Below are 21167 nucleotides of genomic sequence, written 5' to 3' on the forward strand. Positions count from 1 at the left end.
GCAGAAACAAATGGGAGAAATGGTAGAATATTTTATCACTGACCCCAAACCATAAAGATAGACCCAGTTGGAATATACAGCTGTAAAAATGCAACACACACACCTTCAAAAAATCCTTCTCATTACTAAACCATTGGCTCATTTACTTCTCAGTTCATTTGAAAATAGTGAGCACAAAATTCAGAGAAGCAAGATGCTCCAATATACTGTTTCCAACATCTTATGAGTCCCTGGGACTGGGTGCCTATGTCTGATTCACTCTCTGGGACAGTCCTTTCCTGCTCCGTTCTTCACTGGATTCTTATATCCCTAACAAATAAGGGATTGAATATGGAGTCCACCAATGCATAGACTCAGGAGCCAGCGTGCCTGGTACTGAGTCCTGGCTACCTACCACGTTGGCCTTAGGCAAGTTTCTTGACGACTTCTGCCTCAGGTTCTCTGACTATCAAATGGGGACAAAGTAGTACATAATCATCGAGTTATAGTAAAGTGCTTAGAATTGTGCCTGGCAAATAATAAGTACTATACAATTTTGTTATTTTTATTAGACATATGTTTATATGATTCATGTAGAATTTTCTTTTAATTCGCATGTTTAAACTTAAAGCATTCAATTGGGTAGGCCTGGGTAGGTATCTGTTATTCATACACATTTGTAAGAAAAATGCCAAGTCTCCCCAGCAGAGAAGCAAGGAACACAGACAATTCACATAAGAAGCAACATAAGTTTTTCTTTTTTTTTTGAGATGGAGTCTCACTCTGTACCCAGGCTGGAGTGCAGTGGCGCGGTTTTGGTTCACTGCAACCTCTGCCTCCTGGGTTCAAGTGATTCTACTGCCTCAGCCTCCCAAGTAGCTGACAGGTGCATGCCATCACACCCAGCTGAGGCAATATAATTTTTTTTTAAAGACATGGGGAAAGTTTCATCTCAACAGCAATCAGAGAAATATTAAAACCAAGAAGTCATTTTGTTTAAAAAAAAAAAAAAGTCATTTTGTTACTATTAAATCAGCAAAGTATTTAAGATATGACTCCTACTACCTTTAAGGTTATGACTTAAAGTAGGCCTGTTTATATGTTATGGGTAGCACTGTAAATGATCATTATTCTTTTAGTAGTGTAAATGGCTTTATGTATCAAAAGCAATAAAATGTTCATACTTTTTGATTCAATAATTTCACTTGGTATTCAAAGACAATAAAATCAAGGAGAAAGAAACGCTCTATGTGTAAATACGTACATCATAGCACTTTTTGTAACAAGAAAGTACTGAAAACAATTCAAATATTCAACAATAGAGCATAAAGTATAATGATACATTATAGTGTAGTCATTAAAAGTATAATTAAAAAACCATTTAGGAACATGGAAAAACATCTTACGAAATGTTAAATCAAAGATCATTACAAAAATGCTATCTATATACTATGATTACCATCAGCAGAAATAGTTATACAATTAGACAGAGACCGGAAGGAGAGAGAGCTGATAAAAACAGATGCATCTTGGTTGAAAGACCAGGGGAAACAATTTCCTTCTATTTCCTTTACTGTCATAAATGTTGTTTATGTGACAGAAATAGGTGCAACTTTCACTATTTATTTGCCACTAAATTCTCACTAAATTTATTTCCTGTGACTTATGGGTAGGAGAAAGGGAAGTTCCCTCCTTTTGGTAAAGATTGCTCTGTAGCATCGTCTCCCCCTATTATGGTAGACGAGAAGGTTTGGTAGGAAGCCCAGGGGCTGCTCAGGCAGGTGGATATTGGATGCCAAAGCTTCCTGAATTTAGCAGACTGTGGCAAGATCAGAGACACTCAACTGAGACCTGCCATATGAACTGAGACCATCCCAAAGAGGCATTCCTGGGACAGTCCAACCCAACACTGCCATATACAGCACGGCCTTCGAAAGCCCAGGCAGCATCCTCATCTTTAACAATTTCATACAAAATCGTAAGGCAAGTGGGGGTGGGGGCTGGGGAAAAGGAGAGTTTAAACATAGTTTTTGTTTGTTTTTAAGACAGAGTCTCACTCTGTTCTGCATCCTTGACCTCTCAGGCTCAGGTGATCCTCCAGCCCTCCCTACCAACCCACCTACAGGTGCCTGCTACCACACCTAGCTACTTTTTGTATTTTATTTATTTTTTTTGGTAGAGATGGGGTTTTGCCACGTTGCCCAGGCTGGTCTTGAATTCCGGACTCAAGTGATCCACCCACCTCAGCCTCCCAAAGTGCTGGTATTATAAGTGTGAGCCACTACACCCAGCCAGTTTAAACATGCTTTGAAGTCTTCTGGGAATAGTGGTATCCGAAGCATTCCTCCCAAGATCCTTTTTAAGAAACACAGATCCAGCCAGGACCACCCTGCTAAAAGGAGAAGTGGGCTTATGCTATTGGCTACATCTTCATTCCAAGACCACCTCAGTTGGAGATGGGGCTTACCACACTGATGTGAGGTATTCTGTGCTTTTTCCTACCTAGCCTCCATCAAGGGTCTGTTCCCTCAGTAAGAGGGAGAAAAGCACAGGGTGGCTGAGCATTTATTAAATTGCTATTTCAGTGGGGTGGGTGGGGGAAAATTCAATTCATTCACAGCTCATTTATTTTCATTCTCACTGCCTGGAGCCAGTAGTTCCAATTAAAAAGCAGGGAGAGAACGAGAGGAAGGCAAGTTAGAAGGTTGGGGGGATTAAATCATTCAGTTGCTGGTGGTAGTCCATGGAGGCATCATTCTGGAAGAGGGTCCTTTAATTGCTGATGGCTTAGCCAACACAGTGGAAGCCTGGCAGGAGGCCTGTAGACACAGATCTGCCATGAGCACTAGGAGGAATATTATCACAAAATCTTTGGAAAAGTAGTGGGGAAAGGGAGAGACAATTGCTGAGATGTGTTCACAAGACTGAATTCATGAGAAAAGGTTTTTATTTCTTCCCTTGAAATGTATGTAGCCTCTCATTAGAGAAAGAATGGATATTAACACACACAAAAAAGTATTCTGTGGGATTTCAGTTTCTCCCTAATCTGGAGGCACAGTTGTAGACAGGTAAGTACAAGGGTTTGGCAGAGACGCTGTCTGGGTTGTTTGGCTCTCCCAGTTTCTGTGACCTCTCAGTATGTTACGAAGTAGAGAGGACACTCCAGTGTACCCAAAACGGAAACCTTAGCTGTTCTTATTTCAGTCTGAACAATGATGTGGTTAGGGGTTTGAACGGCAGAGCCATACTCGAGTTCAATTTCAGCTCTACCTCTTACTTGTGGTGTGACCTTGGGCAAGTTACTTAACCTCTGTGTGCCTCAGTTTCCTTATGAGTACATGAATGACAACACCTAGCTCTGATGGCATGCTTCATATATGGAAAGCACTTATGACAGTGCCGGTAAGTGCTAAGCATTTGTTAAGTAAATAAATATGACAATTAATATTCTTACTACTTGGATGTATAAGACTAGGACAAGGGGAGAAGAAAGAAACAGCAGACAGACCAGCGCCAGCTTTAAAGAACAAGCCCAGAAGAGACTCTCTTTAAAAGATACGTTAACTGGCTTGATTTAATCATTTCGCAATGCATCCATATATCAAAACATCATGTTGCACACTGTAAACATACATGACTTTTATAATTATACCTTAATAAGGCTAAGGAAATCCCCAGGAACCACAGCTTTGAGCATGATGATTGTGATGAAGCAATGAACTTCCAATTCAACTTAAGATCAGGGCTTCCCCTGGGTCCCTCCCTACAGACAGTGTCCTCTGCAGACAGTGCCCGGTAGGCAGCTACAGAACGGCAGGGGCTACCTTGTCCTTATTACCATGCCAGCGTACTGGCAACAGCCCCATTGAGAGTAGGCAGAGGGAAGAAGGTCAGATGAGGTTGTCCAGCCCCAAAATGACTGCTCAGAATATAGTCCTCACTCCCTTCAGGCAGACAAAGAGAGTTCCCTCCAAATCCACTCTGTGGGCCATGCATCTCAATGTTATACTGGCCATTGTAGCCAGCTCTTGGGTTGTCCTTCAGCTGGACAAGGGTGTGCCGCACACATGAGCTGCACAGGCGGCACTGATTTCTGGAATGCTTTCTTTGGAGGGACACCTGCTTTGTTGGACTGCAGAGCAGATGGCCCCAGCCTCCTGGATCTCCAGCTTCCAGCCCTGAGGCCAGGCCAGCATCTGCAGCCTGCGGTCCTGGTATGGCCCTGCCCACAATAGCCCATCCGCCACCCCCACCAGCCATCTGCTCCAGTGCAGACCTTTGCACCCTGCAGAATGTATGGCTAATTAAAATCATTATGGGGACAGACTCGGGCCATTCTTTCCCAGCAGAGGTTGCTGAGCTGATCTCAGCAGCCTCAGAGCCTGAAGTAGAATTTTTTTTTTTTTTTTTTTGGAAAGGAGAAAGCCCTGTAAACTCCAAGAGGGGAGGAAGGAAATGCACTAGAATAACATAGCTCCCCAAACAAACTGAGCTGTAGTATGCATTTAGAAGAGCAGCACACTCAGCTAAGCACATGAAGTCTCTGAAAAAAATGGAAATCAGTTTAAGGAGAGTGCTCATGAAAGAAACTTTAAGACTTAAAAAAAAAAATACAGCATCCATGGCATATTTCACTAATACTCCTCAGTATTTATAAAGCCTGTGCTCTGAGCTGGGTAGTGGAAGCTGAGTGCACCCGGCAGGACTGGCTATTGTTTCTACAGGGACACACTTCCTGGGACTATGGTTCATTTTCCACTATGCCACCTTTGAAGGCAAAGGCAATGGAGAGCCTGACAGCCCAGCTCCCAACCTCTCCATTCTGAACTCTGAAACAAGCTCCTGAGTCCAGGGTTGTCACGACCAGAATGCAAATCAGTGCCTTTATCGTTAAAGGCAATTTAAGTGCTACAAGTGCATGCAAATAATAGGAATTAATACGATTTTTAAATGCACACACATTTAGATGAGTCCTACTACACTGAAGGCTAAAAGGCCTTTGGTATTGCTGGTGGGAGAAAATGCTGAATCTAAGAGTTTGGGCCGCAAGCCTCCTCTCCTACCAAGGTTGGGGACTAGTTTTGGTCCACTAGATTTTAAAGTCCTTAAAGGAAAGAGATTTTTAAAAATACCTCTCCTGTTTCTCAGAGTTGCTCAGTAAATCCCGAATACTACTTTTCTGTTGGAAGGTATTTAAAGATATGCAGGACAGAAAATGTTACTGTCATAATGAAAATTAATTCTTGATTTCTTGTCTTAGTTTCTAGTTAGAAAACAAATATCAGAAATTGTTGATATGGAAGGAGGTGGGAGTGGGGTCTGGTCTCCACCAGAATTCCCGCTGGGATCAAGTCAGGAAGGCTTACCAGGACACCAAAGCCTAAAAGTATGTGTCAGAAAAAGAGACATTTTATAAGCTTTGAAGGGGCTTCTATCCTTTTCAAGTGATCTATAATTGCATCTTGAATGAATGTTTCATCTCTGGGAATAGCCAGATGATCTGATAAGACTTAAGGCATATAAAGGAAAAGACTGGAATGCCATTAAAAAAAAAAAAAAGTCTATCCTGAAGACATCATAGCCTTTGGTGGAATAAATGGCATCAGCAATAAAACTTCTTGCTTTGTGAAAGACTGTAACAGAAAATTCAACAAGGGAGTAATAGGAAAGTAGGTGCATTTCAGCTACAAAAGATCTTAGCAGAACTTTTCTCGGTTATTAAGTTTATTCCAGAATTAAATATTGACTCTGTACGATGTAAATGAATAATTCATAAACTGCAAAGTTATGCATACATGAAAATGAACATAAGGGAAAAGATAAGTCAGTTTCACACTTCTTGAAGAAGTCTGATCTTATGTAGGGTAGTAAAATCAGTTTGTCTTTTTTAAAGCTTTTTAGCAACTACCTTCCCATCCTCATGCCCTCAGAGTCCCAACACAAAGACTGGATTTGCTTGTAGTACAGTCATCAGCTTTAACTTTTCTCTCAGGTCCTCACTTAAACCACACTGTGCGAGCCAATGGTTTTGGCTTACACTACTATTGTCTACAGCTGGAGAAATAATTGTTTAAACACCCCTTGCTGTTGATAAGAATCTTGCCAGCCCCGATTTATTCCCTGTGGAGGAAAACAGTTAACAAGGTATACCCTGTTTCCAACCAGGGCAGAAAGCAAAGTGGCCCTGCCCCAGTTGTATTAGTTGCACAGCCTTTTCTATCGGGCCTGAGTAATTGAGAACAGAAGTGAGAATCAGTTTACTTTTGTTTTCCCTTCCACCTACCCTCAGAAGAAACATAAGCATAAAATTCAAGGTCAGTTCAGTAGCTATTAATATACAAGGGAAAATATGTCCTCTTCTGAATCTCACTTGTTTCTTAAGGAAGTAAAGCAGAAACGGTGACAACCAAACCGTTTCATTAATCACATCTTCGGTTGGAATCAAGAAGATGTTCTTTGTTAGTCTGGATTAATTCAGAATAGAAATGGCCAACTGAATTGACTTGAGTGACAATGATCCCATAAAAAAGAAAAGAAATCACCACTTTCTTTTCAATATCCCCCAAGACGAGAGGTCAGACTCCCAAGGGATCCATTTGCCAGGTAAACATGTGAAATTGGAAGTCGTGTTAGACCTGTCACTTGTGAATTAGCACATTTTGCTTCAGGATTTCCAAATGAAATTCTGAAGTGCATCTTTTAGTGCTAAAATTTAGCTAGGTTACAGTAGCCTTTCCCTACAGGGTAGTTTTATTGCCTTGTAAACTAAACTTGGTAGGAGAGACATGCTTAATAGTTAGGTTATATATTTGCTGTTCAGCAGGAAAGAATCAAAGTGCCTGATAAAAGCATGGGGTGGGGGAAGGGATGAAAACTACTAAGATGTTCACAATTTATGCTGGGGCTTTAACATATATGAACTAAAACAAAAGTAAAACATGATCAAAAGCAACTCGTAATAAGATTTATTTTCATACCTTCTACTCAGGGGAGGAGGCCAAGGTGGCGGAACATTTGCTACCCCCTAGTAACAACACGGGCTCTCCCACCATGCCATCACACCACAGTATGAACTCTGAATAGGAACCAGAGGAGCCCCAAGTCGCTTAAGTAAGGAAGCCTGAAGCTCCACAGTGGACTTACATTAAATATAAATTTAGTTGCTTCAAAGCAATCTCTAGAGTAGCTTCCCTCTCACATGCCTGTATTTCTAGGTGTTTTCTTGAATGGGAAATGAAGGGTGGAGTTGTAAGTAGACTGCAGTGAATGATTTTCAGCAGTCACTGAGGATGACCCATAATTTGGGTTTTGCTTATGGGCAAATAGGAAAAGGCCTTCCAAATAAGAATGATGAGAAAACACTGTGAACCACTAACCGAAGAGCCTAGGAATGAATTCTGGCTGACCTGTGGAAACCTTCCCTACTGTGAAATCACCTCAGAGGCAAAAGAGGAGAAATTATTATTTTTTTAAAGGTTTCTTTAATTCAGATGAAGATGCTTACATAGAGAAGTTATTATTTTATCTTTTTAGATGACTGTCTGCTCACTAACCCCTATAGGATGAGTTCCTAAAAAGAAGCCAGCCCCCTTGGGGACAGTTTTTATAGGAGTTATGAAAATATTCCATTCCATTGCCCACCCCTCCACAATCCTCAGAAAAATAAAATTATTCTCTGATGTAACCTGGAGCTGAAATTAGTCTTCTGCTGAGTAGCAACAGTCAGATTTTCCCTCTCTTTAACTTTGGAGGATGAGTTTGGGCTCTTTTATTGTCTTCATCACAAAAAGCAAAAGTCATTTCAGGAAATCAGGCATGTCTGAGAGCAGGGGAAACTGCAGTCCAAAGGTGAGCTGAGAGTCCCTGCTTCCCCTAAGCCCCAATGCAGAAGTCAAACAAAAACTGCAATCAAAACAAAGGCGGCCTGGATCCAGCTCCCCATGCTACTACTCCTCAGGAAATAGTTATGTCAGAGGAGACTCCGGCCCAGTCCCTCCTTCCACATTGCCTGGTGACCCCAAGATTAAGTATGAACCCAAGGAATAAATTTCCAACATCCCCAAAGAGAGGAGACAGAAGAGCTTCTGGCAACCAAAAGGGAGAGAAAAGCAGCCAGCAGTATAATAAAGAACGGTCAGATTCAGAATTCATTATAAGAAGAAGAAATCAATTCTACACATTGTTGAGAATTTTTTTCCTCCCTATACTCCACAGCTGGAGGCCACTCTAGAACAGGGACTTGGGTCTCCTAAGAGACCTGCACAGCTTCTGTAGAAAGGAAGAGGGTTTCTAGAGCAAGCTTATGCTGCCCATTGCATGAACTTCTGTAGGCCAACAGATTGGCCCTCAACTGCTGAGGCTAATATGGAAACTGGCCAGAAACAGGAATGCTGTCTTGACACAATAGTAACAAGACCGATGCATTGACAAGGCTGAGCCACAAGATTCCTGCATACACAGGAGTGAAGGCAGTGGGTATGACCCATAACCACAGCTGCTGTGGAACGCAGGGATTTGCCCTTTTAACTGCCAACAGGAACATCAAAAATGTCTCATGTGAAGTTGCCATTATTGTTATTATTATTTTGAGACAGGGTCTCACTCTGTCACCCAGGCCAGAGTGCACTGGCTCGATCTCGGCTCACTGCAACCTTTGTTTCCTAGGTTCTAGCAATTCTCCTGCCTCAGCCTCCCCAGTAACTGGGACCAAAGAGCACACACCACCATGCTCAGCTAATTTTTTTTTTGAGATGGAGTCTCGTTCTGTCACCAGGCTGGAGTGCAGTGGCATGATCTCAGTTCAATGCAACCTCTACCTGCTGGGTTCAAGCAATTCTCCTGTCTCAGCCTCCCTAGTAGCTGGGATTACAGGTGCACACCACCATGCCCAGCATATTTATATATTTTTAGTAGAAACAGGGTTTCACCATGTTGCCCAAGATGGTCTCGATCTCTTGACTTCGTGATCTGCCTGCCTAGGCCTTCCAAAGTGCTGGGATTACAGGCCTGAGCCACTGTGCCTGGCCCTAATTTTTTTTAAGTTTTGTAGAGACAAGGTGTCATTATGTTGCCCAGGCTGGTCTCAAACTCCTGGGCTCAAGTGATCCTCCTGCCTTGGCCTCCCAAAGTGCTGGGGTTATAGGCATGAGCCACCATGCCTGGCACTAAAACTTATTTTTTTAAAGAGATGAAGTGATTCGAAAACTGACAGGCTCAATTCAGCTTACAAAACATTTTATTTTTAGACAAGAAAGCAGTTGGATGAGCTTTGATTTGAAAGCCTCTATTTGCAGTTCTATTGATGGAGGGTGGTGAACACTGCAGCTTCTGTGTAGAGCATCAGAGGTCATATCTAAGAGGTTTCTGGAGGAGTTAAGAAAAGTTGTAAGTACATCAAGGGTGAAATGATTCTCCCAAAATATCCTTTTACTGGGACATAAGCCACAAGATTTTGCCCAGGCTCAAGCCTCAACTCTTATCTTTATTTATACATGAAACAAGTCTCACTTTATAAATAGTGAATCTCCCTGGGCACCATTAGATAACATATAACAAGGATATAAGAAATAAGTTCCCAGCAACAAAGTCAGCTCTGCCCAACAGCTTTCTGGGTATTTCTAGGTGGGGACTAGAAACTCATGTCAAAAAAGAAGTAACCATTTGCTTTCTTAGTACCAAATAATAATACCTTGGTGACTGAAATAGTTGGGGAAATGAGATATTAAACTTACAAGTGTATTCCAAATAACAAAAATTTACCCCCTAAAGTACCAAAACATTTGAACCATTTTTTTCATAATGAAGTGTCTCAAGTACATGCTATACCACTTGGGGTTATAGAACAGACTTTAAGATACCCTTCCTGACAATAAGAAAACTATTATGAACACTGTACTAACAGTGAAATATGGAAATAACCTGCATCCCTGAGATTATATATGTAAAATTTTTGTGTGTATGGAGTATATGTGTTTTACTGGGGAAAGACCCGTATCTAAATACACAAAGGGACCCAAGAAAGGGGAAGGACCTCTGAAACTGCTCTCAGCTTTTTCTGGTTTTGGCTTTTTCCATTTTCAGCTGTCACTTTTCTTCCACGCTACTCATATATCACTTTTGTGGGTTTTTTTTTTCTCTCTTCTCTCTCCTAGTTGCTTTTCTCCCTCTCTTCTCAATAACATTTCTGCCACTGCTGCTTCACTTGTAGTGAGGACAAGTGTCATTTAGTTTTTAAAAAAACTGAGGCACACTTCTGATCAGCAGACTGGTCATGTGTCCTTGTAAATTTCCATACTTACCGCCAACACTTGGGCTTAACACTTGGAATCTTTTTAGTTACTTTTGGGTTCTGGGGTATTCTGGAAAGTTGAGGACACTGACGTCTGATTGCTGGGGCCATTATTGGGAGCAAGCTTCCTGAAGATTTCAGTAAGCTGAACATGGAGGTTAGACTGCCATGAACACACAGGTACACACGCACATACACACACACTTTCAAAAGTTGAGGCACTTTGTCTCTTTTCCAGCTTATATTAGTATCTGAAATATCTGCAGCCCCAGACTGAGCTAGGATTTGCAAGAAATATTTACAGCTTGCTCAGCACGGCATTTTCAATCATGTTCTATAAATGGGATGCTGGCAAATGAGCCATAAAGAAAGAATAAAGAAAACGTTACTGAACCTCCCTTATTGGTAGATTTTGGCAATCTGCAAAATGAAAAGATGGGAGATAAGGGAGGCTGGCAACTCTGCATGCTGGAGAATGAGACAGGCTCAGGTGAAGGGAAACCAGCAGGAAGAACCATGGCAACTGCCGGGCACTGGAAAGCGCCCCTGGCTCAGGATCTTGAGGCAAAAACCAAGTGTTAGAGCTGCTTTACCACACTACGAAAGATAAGAGGCAGTCTCTCAAAATGCCTGAACACGTGGCTTTCATTTCCTGCCATAGATGCTGTCTTATAGTTTGGGGCAGGGGAGAGGAAGGAGCTGGTTAGCTTTTAAAATAACTAAAAATAGTCATGCTATAGAGGAGAGAGATATTCCTAAAGAAGAACTAGAAGTGGGAGACCTCAGATGATGTGGAAATACCTGAATTCTAAATGCACACATGACGCATGCACAGAACTGTCAACTCTCCAAAAGCTGAAACAGAGGTTTAAAAGAAAAAAAAGATAGAAACATTAACTGTATACGTCCAAAAGGCAAGTGATAAGATTAGCAAGGAGTTAATAACTGAGAAAAGCCCACATTGTGCCATCAACCCCCTCAGCTTTCCTGTCTCTGTGCTGCACTGACATGGGGCTCCACACCTGTGATCCAGATGAATGTGCCCAACTCCTTACCTCACTGCACTCACTGGCTGGGATGTGTGAAGGCTGCGCTTCTTCATCCAGTGGCTCAATCACCGTCACTTCGGCAAACTCCTCCACAGACTCTTGGAACTCAGGCAAGGACCTCCGTCCGTAACGCTTCCCACCTCTAACATATTTGGGCTGAGCTTCTAGTGAGCAGTCTGAGTGAAGAGACAAGAGTTGAGGCCACATGACATGAGAATCTCAGTTCTGAGCTGCCACTCACAGCCATCCAACCCAGCCTCTTATACCAGCCTCAAAATAAACCACCGTTTGCCAGTTGTGGTGGCTGTGGGTGTATGTGAGCCATCAGGTCAGACGGAGAGCACAGCTTCTAATTCTGAATGATTTATGCCACCCTGAATATATATCTGCACATGATGGGAGCAATCCAATGATGGCAGCAAGGGATTTGACTTAATATACAGGATTAAAGTCAGGAAAAGGAAGGGGTCACATTTGTTCTTCTGTTTATTAAGCTGGGTTTTCCAGCAGGGTGGGGAGACATCATATTAACCAAGAGACACCTTGGAGGAAGTCTTAGAAAATGGTAACACAACAGATACCAAATCAGCACTGCAAACTTAGTATCCACACCAATTAGTCTGAAATACCCTCCCTCACCTCAATGATTCCTTTGCTAACCATTCCACTCTCTGATCTATCAGACAAGCAGGATGACAGAACAAAGCACTGACATAACAGATTCTAAGTGATTAATGACAGCTAGTTATTTCTATGAAACTTGAAATCAAGATCTCATTGTAAAATTAAAAGCAGTAAAATAAAATAGCAAATGTGAAACCACAGTAAAAAAAAAAGTGTATTATCTCTTTGTAAGCATCAGTGCTATATACAAAATAAAAAGGAATGTGCACGAGGAGAGAGTCATCTCTTGACCTTAAAGGACTTCAGCATTCTGACATTACATGTCTCAGGTTCAACATTCACCACCTTCCCCATCACCATCACCACCACTGTGGCCATCACCACTGCCATCACCACCACCACCACCACCACCACCTCCACTACCTCCACCTCCACCTCCACCGCCACAATCACAGGCTAAGCTTTTTCTACAATTGGTAGCTTTAAAGCGATAAAATAAATACTTCACTCTTTCAAATGTTATCTCAGATATAGATTTTCTAGCACCTGGTACAGCATTAGAATAAAATGTTTCATGAAAGCACAAAAGATGGCAATGCTTTGATTTCTGTTGCCTTATTGTCCACACAAAGACATACACTCTCGAGAACAAATATGTATTCTGTTGCAAGGTATGTCTGAACTCAGACATGTAGACATTTAAATGAGATTATGTAAACATATAATAAAAATGACAATGGTTGATTAGATAAGAACTAAAAGAACGACTGTTCCTTTATCACCATTGAAACCATGTTGGGGTTTAGCCATTACAAGCAGTTTCCCAGGGAGGACGGACGACCCTCTGTGACTAACCACCTCCCCACTGTGTTCCTTCCTCTGGGACAAGCTCAGATTTTGCTATATTCACAAATGTGGCCAGACACATGCTGAAAATACTCAGCAAAGCTCAGAGTGAAGTATTTATGCTAGCTATATAATTTCTAGTGATATTTATATCCAGCTTTTAAAAAGTCCTAGCCAAGTCATTTTATTAGGTCGAGTGATTCTCTTACAGGAAGTGTTTAAGCATACAAAATTTATACTGAAAACTGCATGCATATTTGAAGGTACCTTTTATCAGAAGACAATGTGTCAGCTTGTGAGCATTCAGGAGCGTCCCAGACACCCGAGCTACTTGTTGGCAGCTGACACCCACAGATGCTAGTCAGATAAGAGGCAATGCAGAACCATCCTTAATTTATTACATATTATTAAATTTTGGTGGCAGACAACAAGATACACCATTAGTGACTATTGGTGTTTGGAAAAGATTAAAAGGAACACTTAGAAACTTGGATAATGGACCACAGTATTTTCCCAGTGTAAGAACAAAGTCACCTCCTGGAGATGGAAGGGCAAAGGAGCTCTTATTGCATACTGTACTTTTTCAGAGGTAAAGAAACAGTAGGAGAAAGCAACCATCTTTTAAAAATCTATTGTGCTCTAATCCCAAACCTACCAGTGGATGAACTGCTTCCCTAGTTGTTTACTACTAACTACCCCACATAGTGTAGACTCAGTGGAGATTCAAAACAGCTCTTTTTCTAAGCAGTAAAAGGTAATAGATTGTGAGCCAGCAGGGACCTTGTGGAGTCATGGTTTATTTAGCTATATATTTTTTCATTGCCAGGCATTAACGCTTTTATTTCATTACCTATTTTACTATAATAACCAATTTGAGCAAACTTTAATATCCTTCATAGAATGTACAAACATGATAAAGTCAATTTCTAGAGACATCTATTAAATTGTGTAATCTTTTTGGAATAAAGACACAAGCACATGCAAAGAAAAATGGGTTAAAGTTTTCTCATCACTTTATTTTCCAAACAATGCATATGACCAATAATGACGTAAACTAATCACACCTTTTAAAACTAGTCACCTCTTAGAATGACACACTCACACATCCCTCTCCCATTTAGAGCATCCGCCTCACTGCACTTACCATGATGCAACAGGAACAGAGACAGCAAAGGTAAGGACGACCAGAGAGAAAATTTAGAGTCAACAGCCCTTGCTGGGTTAAGCACTGAAAACTCTCATTCTCCTTCTCAATCTCAGCCAGAGATTTAGAACTGAACAGCAGCAGTCCACAGAACCATGGGAATTTTAAGACACTCTTCCCCACTCAAGTTAAAGAATGCCTTGAACCTTTCTGACCATGCCTAATGGAAGAGATCCAAATCTGCAACCCTGGGGCTAAGTTTATTTGCTTCACGAGCACATCCAGATGGAACCTTTATTTTTTTCAGGATGTCATTTTGGAATCATCTTATCGATGTCAGAAAACATGGGTGGTTTTGGTCTATTAAGAAATGAAAGTATTGACATTGCAGAGCTTCCTTTAACACAGGTGAGAGTAACTGTTCCAATCACCAGCTCCAAGAAGGGACATGAACTGCCTGGCCAATATGGCAAAACCCTGACTCTACTAAAAACACAAAAATTAGCTGGGCATGGAGGCTCACGCTGTGGTCCCAGCTAGTTGAGAGGCTGAGGCAGGAAAACCAGTTGAACCTGGGAGGTGGAGGTTGCACTGAGCCAAGACTGCACCACTGAACTCCAACCTGGGCGACAGGGTGAGACTGTCTCAAAAACAGAAACAAAACAAAACAAAAAGAAATGCTATCAAAACAAAGTAAAAAGGACTGCCATGCTTTCAAGTGTTTGATTTCCTTGAAAGTGTATTTATGATTCTCCCTGGATTATCAAGCTTCTGAGACATTTTCCCTTCTTTCCCATTTTCCATTTCTCCTATTTGGCATTACTATGAAAATTAAAATGGGCTTCAAAGGAAAACAGACAAGCCCAGCCTGCCCAGAGGTGGATCAGACCCCATCCCTGGTGAGCTTATTATGAGACACACCAGTCAGAGGAAGGTGGCTTTGAGGCAGTCCAACATGACCTAGTGTAACTGTCTAGGTTTTATTCCATAAACCAAATGCTTGGTTATGAGCAGGAGACAATAGAGAAACCTTGCTTCAATCCTCTGCTGGAGTAATGTGGAAGTGAGTGACAGTCTCTACAGAGCACATGGGAAAAAAACATCTGATCCAGGAGTTAAAAACATGAAGATAATACTCTACTTTTTGGCCTAGAAATTGCAGTCTGGATGCTCACACACTACATTTGTTACTCTACATTGCATCTGTCCCAAGAAGAGAAACTACAGAGCTGTAATAATGTTCCCCTTCCAAAGCAGGATAAACCACCATGCACAAGTATGATGTCTGACCAGAAGTCATGCACTCAAAATAAAAAGAAAATTAAAATATGTTGTCAGGGAAAATGACCACTCTGAGTAAATAAGCTAGTTGCAGGCAAGGGAAATAACCAACATCTGCCTCATTCCTCTCCGGATTCCTTTCCCAGCTGCAGTGTAGAGGGAAGAAACCCAGTCTCCAACTCCAGATTTCAAGCAATACAGAGTACACTTTTTGCTCTCCCCTAAAACTGACCACTGCATCAGATCACTGCATCTGCAACAGATGTGATACAGGTCACCGCTTAAAATGCTCAGCTCTCCTAAAACCACCGCATGAATGGCCAAAGGCAAAGCAATGTCAGCTTCCCTTAGGAAGCCCAAACAATATATAGTCAATTAGGCAAAAGCCTAAACAATATATAGTCATGCTTTCTTTGCAAAAACACAAACTCAAGGACCTGGAATGAAGTGGCAGCCATAATTGCTTTACGGAAGTAAAAGGAGATTTTTCAAAGATGCTCCCCAGTGTTAGGCACATTCATTTAACACCCAAGTGTATTTACCAAACACCTGCCATGGGCAAAATGTTATGCTGGCCCTATTGAGGGATATGATGAATATTTTAGCACTTTTTAAATCAAAATTCCCTGTTTACGAAAATGACCTGAGGCCATTTCCAAGGATGAAGGAGAAAGCCCTGCCCTTAGGATGCTGGTATTCTCATTTCGGAATTCCTGGCATAGGACTCTGCTTTCTAGGACTTTGCTTTCTACGTCCCTTCCTGACCCATTTAGTGAGCCTGGGAAATCATTCCCAGAGACACCACCCCCATCCAAAGCACCTCAGCACAGGAGTAATGCCAGCAAGAGAACCTTCATGTTACATGGCTGCTGAGCTCACAGGGGTGCTAAAATCCATGCGAACTTTTCACAAGGAAAGGTAAAAAAATGAAACATGCACAAACCTCAAGGCAAGCACCCTCAAGAAGCTTTCTTGGGAAAGGGCAGTCATGCAGCAAATGAGCCCCACCCAGCCCCATTCTACATCCCACCTCCTCCTCGCCTATGCTGAATGCACCATCACACAGGGATGACACAGTGAAAACGCACACCCACACCTGACTCTAAATAAGAGAAGGGAAGAGAATCAAAGGGAAGACTAAGACCAAGAAAAACACAGAGACCAATGGAGACTGACACAGAGACAGATGGGGAGAGAGAACGAGACAGAGACTGAGACCAAGAAAGGGAAGGAAGTGGGTGGGGAAACAGGAGACAATAGGGACCTAGAAGCCTAGGGTGGGTGGGGAAAGGGAGCAAGAGAAGTAGATGTGGAAGGACTACCAGGTAGAGAAAGAGTGGAGTTCAAGACTGAGAGGAGGAGGAGGAGGAGGGAGAGGTGAGCTGGGGTAGAGGAAAGAAGGGAGTGGGGAGGAGAACGCTGCAAGGATGGGAAGTGAGAAGGGGAGGCCAAGAAAGAATAAACAACATTAGAAAGCCGTCAGCCTTTCTGACGTGATCTGCCATTCCTTTTGTTTCCCAGTGCACTCCCTGCCTCCAGGGCCATCACTGGTAAGCAGCCTCATCACACTTCTGTGTGCACTAAACTCTTTCAAAGGCAGCTGCTTGGGAGGGCATCAGCACCCCCCTCCCCACCTACTCCTCTCTCGTGGAACCTCCACACAAGATGCAGATGTTTAATTAGGTCTTTCAGTTCTTCCCTGTACACAGTGACAGAGTCTTAGGTGCAGTCTCCACCCCCGTTCTTACCCACCTAAATGATGCTTCTGGCTGGAACACAGGGGCTTCTGAACACACAGGGTAGTGGGGTAACTTTGATTAGCCTTGCCCAGGAGGAAGGCTTCGAGGGGAAAGTGACCCCCCCGCCCCCCGCCGACTGCCCCCAGAAGGTGTCGAAGCTGCTGGATGAGTTGGCATGGCAAGCCCCAGGGCTGACTGGTCTGACTGGATGGTCTAAGTCCTAATGCAATTGAAGATCAGTCAATAGGAAAAAAATCTTTGAGTTGATAATGATTACATAATTGTTTCCCCAACATTTTCACAGGAGGATCAACCAGCAGATCCCTGTTAGGATGCCTGCATCTACAGCCATTTTTGGGAAGAAGGATGAGATTCACTTTTTACCTAACTGAACCCTCCCCATTGTTTAAGGGGAACTCAAAACCCATTTCTTTCAAGTAATTCCTTGGCACCACTGTCATGGAACCCTTTCTCCTCTAAATTTAGTGTGATGCACACTGTCTATAGCTCCAAATTTAATCATAACTATGGTCACATTTTTCTAAAAGCATTTTACATGGCAGGATTTCCTACCCAGATAGACAGTAACACTTTCTGTGGGAAAGAGCTGTGCTTTGAAATCAAACAGTCCTGGACACCCAGTCCATATCAAGGTTGGGAGCACTGAATCTCATGAAGACTTAGTTTCCTCCCATCTGGAGGAAGGGAAAATAATAGGAGCTTCATAGAGTAAGGTCAACATCAGTCTAGCAGCTCCTGCCCAGGGAGCTCCAGCCACACTCTGGTCCATCTACTGGGACTCCTGTGAAGCCAGTGGTGGCCCAAAGCCATTGGGCCAGGGAGAGGTGTCCAGCATCAAGCAACCATGGGAGCAAAGTTAGCAAGAGTCTCTTAGCCCTCAATCCTGAAGAGTCCCTCAGCCTCAGTTTTTGGTACGGGTTAGATTAGTGGCAAATATGTAATGACGTTATCCAGTTAGTTACCTCAGAAACTGGAGCTGCTCTGATCTTGTTCTTGCCCCAATTTTCTCATTAGTCTCCTTTCCCTGCGTCAGCAAGCTGATGTGAGAGGGTCACACTGATACTCTAGGACTCCCTGTGGAAAACTGTCATCTTCATGTCCCCTGTTTGGAAACCTTCTTATACATCCACTGAAGTTGAAATAAAATATAGATGTGGCCAGGAACAGTGGCTCATGCCTATAATCCCAGCACTTTGGGAGGCTGAGGCAGGTGGATCACCAGAGGTCAGGAGTTTGAGACCAGCCTGGCTAACATGGTGAAACCCTGTTTCTACTAAAAATACAAAATATTAGATGGACATAGTGGTGTGCACCTGTAATCTCAGCTACTTGGGAGGCTGAGGCAGGAGAATCAATTGAACTCGGGAGGCAGAGGCTGAAGTGAGTGAGATTGCAGCATTCACTTCAGCTTGGGCAACAATAGCAAACTCTATCTCAAAAAATAAAATAAAATAAATAAAATGGACCCAACTCCCAAGTAATCTGTTTCATTATCAAAATTCCCACCAACCTATTTATTTAATTTTAAATGATATGGATATTTCTTGCACATATACATATTTTTAAGTTGCCTTTTACCCTTAGTAAATTTACCATATAAATAAGTATTCTTTTATAGAACAGTTTAATAGCTGCTTAGTCATTGGTTACATAGATATAGCATGATTTGCTTACAAATACACTGTCCAATTTCCTCATTTGCTTTATACAAGCTGAGTATCCATTATCTGAAAGGCCTGAGATCAGAAAGAAGTGTTGCAGGTTTCAGACTTTCTAAAATTTTAGAAAATCTGGAGTATGCCAGTTGAACATCCCAAATATCAAAATCCGAAATGTCCAGTGAGCATTTCTTTTGAGTATCATGTTGGTGCTTACAAAGTTTTGGATTAGGCCGGGCGCATTGGCTCACGCCTGTAATCCCAGCACTTTGGGAGGCCAAGGTGGGTGGATCACGAGGTCATGAGATCAAGATCATTCTGTCCAACATGGTGAACCCCATCTCTACCAAAAATACAAAAAAAAATTAGCTGGGTGTGGTGGTGCGTGCCTGTAGTCCCAGCTACTTGGGAGGCTGAGGCAGGAGAATTGCTTGAAAGTGGAAAAAGGAAGCTGCAGTGAGCCAGGATCATGCCACTGCACTCCAGCCTGGTGACAGAGTGAGACTCTGTCTCAAAAAAAAAAGTTTTGGATTTTGGAGCATTTCATATTTTTGGATTAGGGATGCCCAACATATATATTTTTTCACTATTTTTTAAATGACTAACCTTATACACACATTTTTATGCACATCTATAATCACTTACATAGCGTAAAATCTGAGAGTGGCACCAATTAGCCAAAAGCATTATTATAGTTTTTGATGACTGTTATGTAACCCTAGAAAGGATTTTACACAACATCAGTGGGCATGGGTATTTCCAATTTCAGGATTATAAACACAATCCTAATACCCTCTTTTGTTGTTGTTTTTGCTGGCACTGCTGGTGGTAGTGGTTTGCTTTGCTTTTGAGACTGTCTCAAAAACAAACGGAACGCTCAAAAATGCTCTATCACCCAGGGTGGAGTGCAATGATGCAATCTCAGCTCACTGCAACCTCTGCCTCCCCGGTCCAAGTGATTCTTCTGCCTCAGCCTCTTGGGTAGCTAGAATTATAGGCATCTGCCACAATGCCCAGGTAATTTTTATATTTTGTGTTTTTAGTACAGACAGGGTTTCACCATGTTGGTCAGGCTGGTCTCAAACTCCTAACCGTAGGTGATCCACGGTCTCAGCTTCTCAAAGTGCTGGGATTATAGGCATGGACTACTGTGCCCAGCCTGTTTTGTTTTTAACTCTTGGAGAAAACTTCTGGTACTTACTGTTAGCATTTCATTGACACCAACAGAACAGAGACTAAGCTCTTACTTATCTTAACCAAGAGAGGACAACAGAACAAGCCTCTTGGGCCATCTGTGTGTAATATCTTCTAAAACAGGGACTTCGGCCAGACTTCAGTGCCTACCTAACCCAAGGCCTCTGAACATAGTTATAAACATAAATCTTCAATCACTGAAATCAATATCTAGCCCAGTGACAGGCCATAAAACCTGACTCAAGGCACAATTGCTGAGTAAATGACACAATATCTATTAACTGTATTACTTCTTCAAAATATAAAGAAAATAATTACAATTATGGCAGCCTTTGAAATTAGGGAGGTCTGTTACAATAAAACATCTCTACCAAAACAATGCCTGGTCCTATTTTTCTAATGAGTTGGCTTTTTCAAACCTGAATTTTCCCCACGAAAAAACAAAGAAGAGACATTTCCAATGAATCACATCAAGGAAGAAAGGGCTTCCTGCATTATGCTAACATTTACTAAAGAACAGAAATCTAATGCAAGTTGCATCAAATGAGGACAGAATCTCTGGAGAGAGGATCCAGCTGGCACGTTGAGGCCATGTAGCTTGGAGCCTGTACCAGCATTTCCATTACAAAAATCCTGTAATCCAAAGCCACAGCAATTCAATAAATAGCTAATAATTAAGTTGTTGTCCCTCTTCTATTCCAGAAAAATAATTTAAAAATTAAATTGTATACATAGATACAAAAGAATTATGCCACTGGCAATGCTAATGAGTTTAGAATTTATAAAAGACTCCCTACCTCCCAATCCATTTTTCTGCCTTTATCTGAATTTCAGTATCTTTCATTGTGTTGTTGTTATTATAGAAATTGCTTTTTAGGGGAAAAACTCCAAGAGTCTTACAATTATAAATATCTGAGTTTAAAAGATGCTGAAAATAGTCCATATCTTCTGAATCTAAAAATAAAGAAACTGTACCTCAGAGGAGTTATAAATGGCAGAGCCCAAGACTATGGAAATAATAATTTAATTTCATCTTCTCTCAAATCCCCTCAGAGCTTTGTTTTTATAGAATTTATATATAACTGCCTTTTATTAGGAGACTTCGAAAACATGAAATATACTACGCATTTGTCCTTAGGAAGAACTTTATAGTTTCAATGAATGTTAAGTAAAATCTTACAGAAACACGAAGGTAGCATTTTTCACAGATACGGATAATGTCATTTAGATAATGGGAGGCAATACAATCAAATCGTGGAGCTGGAAAGGATTTTATGTATTTTCCAGCACAACCACTTTTACATAAAGGTAACCAAAGACCGCTAAGGTCGTGATATGTAAGAT

The 21167-nt window shown here is 41.8% G+C and overlaps 1 protein-coding gene across 40 annotated transcripts in view; it reads right to left on the reverse strand.

The window, feature by feature from the left end:
• The window catches only part of NIN (ninein), a 108317-nt gene that overhangs the window by 60450 nt on the left and 26700 nt on the right, over nucleotides 1-21167 (reverse strand). For 21 of the 40 annotated variants that reach the window (XR_013521209.1, XR_013521205.1, XR_013521202.1 and 18 more), the window contains 2 exons: nucleotides 13054-13143; nucleotides 11323-11492 (listed from right to left, as the gene is read on the reverse strand). Coding sequence is in view for 25 of the 40 variants with exons in the window: in XM_035260474.3 (XP_035116365.2) it covers nucleotides 11323-11492; nucleotides 13054-13143 (260 nt within the window). In the remaining 15 variants the exon portion in view is untranslated. The remainder of the gene's footprint in view (nucleotides 1-11322; nucleotides 11493-13053; nucleotides 13144-21167) is intronic. The other 19 variants (XR_013521207.1, XR_013521204.1, XR_013521208.1 and 16 more) reach the window with 1 other exon arrangement.

The sequence above is a fragment of the Callithrix jacchus genome, chromosome 8 (genome assembly GCF_049354715.1).
Source record: "Callithrix jacchus isolate 240 chromosome 8, calJac240_pri, whole genome shotgun sequence".
Classification (NCBI taxonomy): domain Eukaryota; kingdom Metazoa; phylum Chordata; class Mammalia; order Primates; family Cebidae; genus Callithrix; species Callithrix jacchus.